General features: G+C 36.2%; 1 protein-coding gene across 1 annotated transcript; it reads left to right on the top strand.

Annotated features, from left to right (window-relative positions):
* The first annotated feature begins 766 nt into the window (after window positions 1-766).
* On the top strand, window positions 767-8322 carry LOC117921472 (pleiotropic drug resistance protein 1-like). The gene is made up of 24 exons (XM_034839344.1): window positions 767-1242; window positions 1442-1562; window positions 1657-1745; window positions 1872-1956; window positions 2059-2218; window positions 2334-2410; window positions 2732-2785; window positions 2887-2977; window positions 3081-3382; window positions 3506-3787; window positions 3907-4223; window positions 4329-4489; window positions 4590-4693; window positions 4779-4935; window positions 5014-5076; window positions 5185-5312; window positions 5408-5740; window positions 6109-6399; window positions 6480-6563; window positions 6666-6799; window positions 6927-7154; window positions 7241-7412; window positions 7497-7751; window positions 7852-8322. The coding sequence occupies exons 1-24, from the start codon at window positions 917-919 to the stop codon at window positions 8110-8112; spliced, it is 4275 nt and encodes a 1424-aa protein (XP_034695235.1). The 5' UTR covers window positions 767-916; the 3' UTR covers window positions 8113-8322.
* Window positions 8323-10223: the final 1901 nt, after the last annotated feature.

Raw genomic sequence — 10223 nt, 5'->3', positions numbered from 1 at the left:
ATGATATTTGAAAGTATGCCAAATCCCCAAATGCAAGGATTTCAATTATATGACAAAATTCCATCCAACAACAAAAGAGAAATTGAAACAACCCTTTCTAAAGGAAGTACACACATACACACAAAAAATTCATTTTTATCCATCTGTTAAAACCTTCTATTTCCCATGATCGACTTAACCGTTGGAACTTACTATTATTGTTATAGAATGTTTAGAGGACAATCCTCAAAGTCATCAAAAGACAAGATATGTGGTATTTATTCCCTTACCTTTTCTTTATGATATCTAAACATAAAAAGTCATTTATTTAAATTTTAGAACTCAAGTTTTAATATTAAAAAAAAAAAAGTGAAATGACATTATTAAGTAACTTTGGGATCAAATTATTGCGGGGGTGGGGGGTTGGAGGGGAAATGTACTTAATAGTTGTTTTTTTTTTTTAAATACAAAACAAAGCATAACTTACGTTGGTCCACCTGGAACCAACCCGGACCAACGGTTGAAAAGACAAGTTAGTTGATGTTTCTAATAAATCACGTTCCCTATTGAGAGACGCTGGAAGTGTTTTATTTAAGAATTTGACAGGTCAAAAATGGTGGCATCTCGTTGTTCTTCATATCATGGAGTCATGGTGCAGCCTCTTATATATTCAATATCTCCGCTTATTTTTTAATGGAGTCACGGGAAATCAAGAAGTTTGAAAACTTGAAAGCCACCCCATTTTCGGCTCTATCCATCACTATATAAACCCTCGACTCTATAGGCATCAAATATTAGCAATACAAAGATACTTTTATGCAGAGAAGAGAGAGGGAGGAGACGCATCTCTGATTTTTGAGCTTCTCTCCCAAACTTTGGAGGAAACGGTTCTGGGTTTTTGTGGGTTTTGCCGGAGGTTTTTTCGTTTCAGGTTGCAATGGCCACTGCTGACATTTATAGAGCCAGTGGTAGTTTTCGGAGGAACGGTTCTTCGATATGGAGGAACTCAGGTGCGGATGTTTTCTCACGATCCTCGAGGGATGAGGATGATGAGGAAGCTTTGAAATGGGCCGCACTCGAGAAACTTCCCACCTACAATCGGTTGAGGAAAGGTTTGCTGATGGGATCAGAGGGTGAGGCCAGTGAAATTGATGTACATAACCTTGGGTTTCAGGAAAAGAAGAATTTAGTGGAGCGGTTGGTAAAAATTGCCGAAGAGGACAATGAGAAATTCTTGTTGAAGCTTAAGAATCGTATCGATAGGTGAGATTTCTCCTCCTTTCTTGCATTCCTTGCCATTTGTTTTTGAACATTGAAAACAGAAGAAAATAAAGAGGAAAAAATTGAAAATTTTACCTGAAATATGCCTCATAGGCGTTTCCCACATTTCTCCACAGCCAAGCATCCAACATCTTCCTTTGAATTTTTGATAATGGGTTTTCATGTCTCTTCCATTTTTCAGAGTTGGAGTTGATGTTCCCGAAATTGAAGTTAGATTTGAGCATCTTACCATCGATGCAGAAGCTTTTGTCGGAAGCAGAGCTTTGCCTTCATTCCATAATTTCATTTTTAATAAACTTGAGGTAACTACATGCAAATGCTGATCATTAGCTATGTACTTAGTATTCTTTTAGGTAAGTTTGTTTTTAGATTCTAATTTTCCCTTCTTTTCCAAAGGGCATCCTGAACGCTGTCCACATTCTTCCAAGTAAAAAGAAGAAATGCACTATTCTCAATGATGTTAGTGGAATCATCAAACCTCGCAGGTGAGCATGAATTTGTTTCTAGTAATTAAAAATGGATTGATAACTCAAAGGAATTTTTCGTTCTCCAAATTTAGAATGTCCTGAAGATCCATGATCATGATTTTTGTGCATATTTTTCTTCTGCAGAATGACATTGCTTTTAGGTCCTCCAAGTTCTGGAAAGACCACCCTCTTATTGGCATTGGCTGGAAAGCTTGATCCCAATCTAAAGGTTGAAAGAAAATGATTATCACTCCCCGATTCTCTATCAACTGTTTGATTCTTTATTTCTTTAATCTCATATCCAATTTAAAAACTGAAATTCCTTCTTTAGGTTAGGGGAAGGGTGACATACAACGGTCACGGCATGAATGAGTTTGTACCCCAGAGAACTGCAGCTTATATCAGCCAACATGATACCCATATAGGAGAAATGACTGTAAGGGAAACCTTGGCATTCTCTGCAAGATGCCAGGGTGTTGGAGATCGATATGGTTAGTCTAAACCATTGCCTTTGCTTTTATTTTCTCTGCTTCTTGCAGGTTGTGAATGCAATTTTATGACATTTCCGTAGCCTAGAAGATTGAGTCTCATTTTTGCCATCTGCAGACATGTTAGCAGAGCTGTCAAGAAGAGAGAAAGCAGCAAATATTAAGCCTGATCCCGATCTTGATGTCTTCATGAAGGTGAGACAGAATCTACTTTTAGTGAAATTTTAATCAGCTCTGCAGAAATTGAGCTATTTGCTTTTAGTGAACATAGATACTGCTCTTTCCAGAAATTAAATTTTGAATTCTGACATAGATGGGCAAAAAGGCTTTGTATTGTCGGTGTTCTGTCTTTTCTGGAGTTTGTTTCTTTCTTTTTGTACTCAAATGAATGGCTTGAGTCAATCTAATTTGTGAATTTTATGCTACGTCAGAATCTTTTATCTATGAAATTTCTTAATGTACTGAAGTTGCTTGCATGGTGGTTGACATTTTCATCATTGGATTTCAATATTTCAGGCAGCAGCAACAGAAGGTCAGAAGGAAAATGTTGTCACTGATTATACATTGAAGGTATTAGAACCATAAAACCTTCAATGATGGCATATAGATTTCTGAGAAAACCCAATTCTAATTCATAATTTGTTTGTTTTTCTTTACATTTAAATCTACAGATTCTGGGACTAGACATCTGTGCAGATACCATGGTAGGAGATGAGATGATAAGGGGTATCTCTGGAGGACAAAGGAAGCGTGTCACAACAGGTAGGATAATTTGGTTTCCAACTAAACGAAAAAACAAATCAAATTAGATTTTTTTGTTCATTAATTTAATTTAATTCAATTATGTGAAATGTATGAATGACAGGTGAGATGCTGGTCGGACCATCAAAGGCACTGTTCATGGATGAGATCTCTACTGGCTTGGACAGCTCAACAACTTATCAAATTGTCAATTCTCTCAAGCAAACCATCCACATTCTCAATGGGACTGCTGTCATCTCTCTCCTCCAGCCAGCACCTGAGACTTACAATCTTTTTGATGACATCATTCTCCTCTCTGATAGTCAGATTGTTTATCAGGGTCCTCGTGAAGATGTGCTTGAATTTTTTGAATCCATAGGCTTCAAATGTCCTGCAAGGAAGGGTGTGGCAGACTTCCTGCAAGAAGTGAGTGCAAATCTAGCTTTGTAGCTTTTGGCATCTTCTATCTTCTTTTCTCTTTTTTTTAAAAAAAATTTTTTTTTTTTAGAAAAAAATTGAGCTAGAACATAACTTTAAAATTCATTGCAGGTAACATCTAGGAAAGATCAGGCCCAGTATTGGGCACGTAAAGAAGAGCCTTACAGTTTTGTCACGGTCAAGGAATTTGCTGAGGCATTCCAGTCATTTCACATTGGACGGAAAGTAGCAGATGAGCTGGCATCACCATTTGACAGGGCCAAAAGCCACCCAGCTGCTTTGACAACAAAGAAGTATGGTGTTAGAAAGAAGGTACTGTTGGATGCCAACATGTCAAGAGAGTACTTGCTGATGAAGAGGAACTCATTTGTCTATATTTTCAAGCTCACCCAAGTGAGTATTATTATTATTATTATTATTATTATTATTATTATTATTATTGTTACTTGTAACAATGGCTTTTAATTTTTTATATGTGATCGTAATTTTATTATTTCTATTTCTGTTTTTAGCTTGCAGTAATGGCAGTGATTGCAATGACACTCTTTCTAAGAACTGAGATGAACAAAAATTCAACAGATGACGGAAGCATTTACACCGGTGCTTTGTTCTTCACTGTTGTCATGATCATGTTTAATGGAATGGCAGAACTTGCCATGGCAATTGCAAAACTTCCCGTATTTTACAAGCAAAGAGACCTACTCTTCTATCCTGCATGGACATATGCTCTTCCATCATGGGTGCTCAAGATTCCCATCACATTTGTTGAAGTTGGTGTTTGGGTGTTCATCACTTATTATGTCATTGGATTTGATCCAAATGTGGAAAGGTAAAAGTTAAAAAGTTATGAAGTTGGAGAAACTCATCCAGATTTCTACATGTTTTCTCTGTTCCAAAATGACTAATGCTGAATAAACAAATATTCTTATTGCAGATTGTTTAGACAGTATCTTCTCCTCTTGCTTGTTAATCAGATGGCATCTGGATTATTTCGATTTATAGCAGCAGCTGGTAGAAACATGATTGTTGCAAACACATTTGGGGCATTTGCTTTACTTATGCTCTTGGCATTGGGTGGTTTTATCCTGTCACATGGTATGATGAGGAAATATTCTTTTAGGAAGCATAGAACCTTCTTGTGCATAACCCCTAATAATGAATTTTTGTTTCCTTTTTTATTTGGTCAATGCTGCAGATAATGTCAAGAAATGGTGGATTTGGGGTTACTGGTCTTCCCCTCTGATGTATGCACAGAATGCAATAGTGGTAAATGAATTCCTTGGGAAGAGTTGGAGCAAAGTAAGTTCTTGAATGTTCCATGTGAATATTTGTGTTTATTTATGTGTGTCAGTAACTGATGATTGTATGTATTTCCATTTTTCAGAATGTTACCGATTCAACAGAATCCCTTGGAGTTACAGTATTGAAGTCTCGTGGGTTCTCCACAGACGCACACTGGTACTGGATAGGAGCTGGGGCACTGCTTGGATTCATATTTGTGTTCAACTTCTTTTACACTCTGTGCCTCAATTACCTAAATCGTGGGTGTCTCTACCATCTCTGCATTGAAACTCCTAAAAATATGAGCTTAGTGTACTAACATGTTGCAAATTGCGCAGCATTTGAGAAGCATCAAGCTGTTATAACAGAAGAGTCTGATAATGACAAAACTGCAACCACAGGTGATGAAACTCAAACATGGTGCATGCAGACATGCCATTGTGCGACTCAGTTCTTGTCATTTAACTACATGTTTTATATGGCTCATTGAATTTAAACTTGACATGCAGAGAGGGGAGAGGAAATGGTAGAAGCCATTGCTGAGGCTAAACATAATAAGAAGAAAGGAATGGTTCTTCCATTCCAACCACATTCTATCACCTTTGATGATATTAGATACTCCGTTGACATGCCAGAGGTAACGTCATATTTATTTAAATGACGACATATGTTTCTTCATAATGTACTATAAAACCAAAAATGAGAACTGAGTAGTTTGAAATGAACTTGCAGGAAATGAAAAGTCAGGGTGCCCTTGAAGACAGACTGGAGCTTCTGAAGGGGGTGAGTGGTGCTTTCAGGCCTGGTGTTCTTACAGCTCTGATGGGTGTTAGCGGTGCTGGTAAAACCACTCTCATGGATGTACTGGCTGGTCGGAAAACTGGTGGATATATTGAGGGTAAGATCACCATTTCTGGCTACCCAAAGAAGCAAGAGACTTTTGCTCGAATTTCTGGATACTGTGAGCAGAATGATATCCACTCTCCTCATGTTACTGTCCATGAGTCCTTGCTCTACTCAGCTTGGCTGCGGTTGCCTTCTGATGTGAATTCTGAAACCAGAAAGGTGGGAGTTTCCTGAATTGTTTCCATATTTTTCTTGTTCAATTTAGTGCTCTAAACAAGCAAAGCCCTAGAATTGAATTTTCATACTTGGTTGAGCTAAGGCCAGGATCAAGTTTGGATTGACCTTCACATGGGAAAAAGTGCTGGTTCAAATTTCATTGACCTGCAATCCAAATTTGGTGAGGTTCATGCAAGCTAATGAGTGTTATTGAGGATTTGCATCAATTAACCGATCTCTTTAATAAGACTAGAGAAACCTCTTCACAACCTGCTAACAGAAGAGTCACAAGTAGTGTCAAATTTTTTACCATCTCTACTATGGTTTGCAACGGTTTTTAAACAATTTATAATCATTGCTAATGGTTACAGATGTTCATTGAGGAAGTCATGGAGCTTGTGGAACTGACCCCATTGAGGGATGCACTGGTTGGGTTGCCAGGTGTAAACGGCCTCTCAACCGAGCAGCGCAAGAGGCTGACAATTGCAGTTGAGCTTGTGGCAAATCCCTCGATTATATTCATGGATGAGCCAACTTCAGGGCTAGATGCAAGAGCTGCTGCAATTGTTATGAGAACAGTCAGGAACACTGTGGACACAGGAAGGACAGTTGTGTGCACCATCCATCAGCCAAGTATTGACATATTTGAAGCCTTTGATGAGGTAGGAAATGTTAAGGGATAGAAAGAATTTATAGTTTCTCTTCGCATACAAGTACTGAAATATTTAAAATGGATTTGCAGTTGCTCCTGATGAAGCGTGGAGGGCAAGAGATATATGTGGGACCACTGGGTAGAGATTCTTCCCATCTAATAAATTATTTTGAGGTAAGCAGCCATGATAAAGTAAAAGCTATAAGAAGTAAATACTTCAGTTTGAGTTAATTCATATTAAGCGCTTACTAATACATATCACTTGCTTTCATAAAGGGAATTGAAGGAGTCAGTAAAATCAAAGATGGTTATAACCCTGCAACCTGGATGCTGGAAGTTACCACCTCGGCACAAGAAGTAATTTTAAGGGTTGATTTCACTGAAATATACAAGAATTCAGACCTGTACAGGTGATTCAAACATAGGTTATCTAATTGCATTATAAGATTGCGAAGTAATATACAGCCATCCAATGTTTCTCCTGAGAAGCTTAAATTTGTTGTTGAAACCTTTTCTGACAAGTGGCATATGTTTCAGGAGAAACAAAGATTTAATTAAAGAACTGAGCCAACCTGCCCCTGGTACAAAAGACCTCTATTTCGCTACTCAATACTCCCAACCCTTCTTGACCCAATTTTTGGCATGTTTATGGAAACAACGTTGGTCATACTGGCGCAACCCACCATACACGGCAGTGAGATTTCTCTTCACAACTTTCATAGCCTTGATGTTTGGGACAATGTTCTGGGATCTGGGCACCAAAAGGTAATTTGATGTTGGTTCAAAAATTTGAGAACTCAGTATGTTTCTCTATATCAACTTTAATTTATACTTCATGTGGTAAATTGCAGGACAAGGCAACAAGATCTGTTTAATGCAATGGGTTCTATGTATGCTGCTGTTCTCTTCCTTGGGATTCAGAATGCCCAATCGGTCCAGCCAGTCATTGTAGTTGAACGAACAGTCTTTTACAGAGAAAGAGCTGCTGGAATGTATTCAGCCCTGCCATATGCCTTCGGACAGGTAACTAGTTTTCTGATGCTACAGACTTTGCATATATCTAATACGTTTTGCCTTTTAATAATCAAATTTCTTCTCTTGTTGCAGGCTCTAGTTGAGATTCCATATGTCTTTGCACAAGCTGTGGTGTATGGTGTTATAGTTTATGCAATGATTGGATTTGAATGGACAGCCGCTAAATTCTTCTGGTATCTGTTCTTCATGTTCTTCACTTTGTTGTACTTCACCTTCTATGGCATGATGGCTGTGGCTGCCACGCCAAATCAACATATTGCGTCCATCGTTGCCGCGGCATTTTATGGAATATGGAACCTCTTTTCAGGTTTCATAGTCCCACGAAACGTAAGTGGTCTCAACCTGTGATTCTTTAAATTGCAACTTTCCTTACCACATGGATATAGAAATGACTCATATTGTTGCATTTCTTCCTTGATGAATACAGAGAATTCCGGTGTGGTGGAGATGGTACTATTGGATATGTCCAGTTGCATGGACTTTGTATGGATTGGTTACATCACAGTTTGGAGATATACAGGACACACTACTTGACAAAAATCAAACGGTGGAACAATTCTTGGATGATTATTTTGGATTCAAACATGATTTCCTGGGAGTGGTTGCAGCTGTGGTTGTTGGGTTTGTGGTGCTGTTCTTATTCATCTTTGCCTACGCCATTAAGGCATTTAACTTCCAAAGGCGCTAAGAAGTCAAATGGGAGCACAAGTTCTTCAAGGATGGTTGGTTATTTTATGTAACCTCTTCAGTTCAACATTTGATTGTAAGATGAAAAAAAAGGTTTTGTCCTATGTGTACGTAGGATGTTAGGATGTTAAATTCTTTAATTTTTTTTGTCCTTCCAATTTTATTTAATTTGAAATTTTAGACAGTAATAAAACCTTGAGCAATTCTTTCATCCTTGATTACCAACCTAACAGTATGGGCTCCACTTTCAATCTTACCAAAGACATAAAGACGTGGTATTGTTTAAAATGCTATTAAAATTTATATTTGAGCAAGCATGGAGGGAAGTTTAGGCCTTCTTTAGAAAATTTTATTTCCAATAGTTTCATGCTTGTATTTAACAATGTTTTCAAAATGGGGTTGATCATTGAATAGGAAAAATTACCGGATTCAATGGTCGAACCAATGATTGAACCTTGTGTTGAATCGATGATATCATAAATATATCATTAATATTGAAAATAATTATAATAAATAGAAGGGTGGGTCAATGGTGCTATCAGTTGCACTGATTGGTCCAATTGATGGTTTCACTAGTCTCAATCAATCCTAATCCAATTTTTAAAACATTGGTACTTATATGCTTGACCCATTGAGAAAAGAAGCAAAATTTTCCTACTATTCAACTTATTATTCAATGAAGTTTGGTGCCCATGCGGAAATTCAAAATTAGCTTTTGCTGACCAAGTGGGGATACCATACACAGTGGGGTGTTGTTAATTATTTCCAAAATGAATCACTACCTCCAAGTTTTTAACATTCAGTAAAAAGCCAAATATTTTGGCTTTTCTTATTTAATAAAAATAAAATAAAATATATAATAAGTTGAAAGAAAAGAAGAAGGATAAAAGCAAACAATCTAAGGTTTGAAAACAAATTGCATTCAACATTAAGTTAAAAAAATAAACATCACCTAAATAAATTCAAACTTACCCACCAAAGGAAGTACTTTCCTACTTCAATCTACTAACAAATTGAGGAAGTTGCTGAACACATCTCTCTCACTCTACTAAAGATGGAGTAACAAACCTAAAAGTTTAGATCTTGCTTATGGATTACCAAGATAGGGGTTGAATAGGTAACTATTTCTTTTTAGCCCAAAATTTTAATTTAAAATTTATTTTAAGAATTAGATATGAAGTAGAGAAATTTAGTCACACCAAGAGAACAATTTATGTGGAAAAATACCAATAAAGTCTTCTAGAGACCATACAGATATACAAACCATGAAGTTAGAAACCATAGAACTATAACCTATTAAATATGAAAAAGAAGTACATAAATTTACCTAATGATTGCTACACCCTTAGCTTTACACTCCAAAACCTCCACCTGATCTCACGTTCATGACATAACACCATCGTGCTCCTTAATGGACTCATCAATGCCTTGAGGGAATGTGAATCCTTCTCATGAACATAAGAAAAAGAATCATGAACTTTTTTAAAGTTTCAAGTTAAGCACAAAGAATAATGACCAAAAAGTTTAGGTGCATGAGTTCTTGAGAGAACTTTTCCAATAGATATACATTAGAGAAAACAAAATGGACTTGTAATCAATTTAGAAATCATATTTTACCAAAAAACAATTTAGAAATTTAAGAATTGTAGAAATATTTGGAAAGATTTTATATTTTAAGTTTCAAAATATTTTTCCTCTGAAATTTTTAATTTAAATTCCTTTAAAAACTTCTTAAAAGATTTGAAAATATTTTTTTTTTTTAAATCTCAATTTAAAATAATTTTCTAAATTAATTTTATTATTTGGAAATATTTTTCTTTTTAAATTCTCAATTTAAAATTCCTTTCCAAATTAATTTTATTCCTAATTTCCATAAATCTACTTTATGTCTTTTATGTCATTATTCTCACTTTACTTACCCATATTTACCTGTTTAATTTTAGGTTAATTTTGCAACAATCTTAAATCTTCAAAGGAGTGTAAACCACAAAAAGAAAAAAAGTATACAATGTCTTACATCAAAAGATTTGTCATATACTCTTGAGAGCAAAGAAGCGAGGTAGAAGGATATTTCTGATTTGGAATGGAAAAAAAATAAACAAAAAGGTTATT

The sequence above is a fragment of the Vitis riparia genome, chromosome 9, assembly GCF_004353265.1.
Source record: "Vitis riparia cultivar Riparia Gloire de Montpellier isolate 1030 chromosome 9, EGFV_Vit.rip_1.0, whole genome shotgun sequence".
In the NCBI taxonomy this organism is placed as follows: domain Eukaryota; kingdom Viridiplantae; phylum Streptophyta; class Magnoliopsida; order Vitales; family Vitaceae; genus Vitis; species Vitis riparia.
Note: the sequence above shows the minus strand (reverse complement) of the source record. Positions and strands in the feature narration are given on the sequence as shown.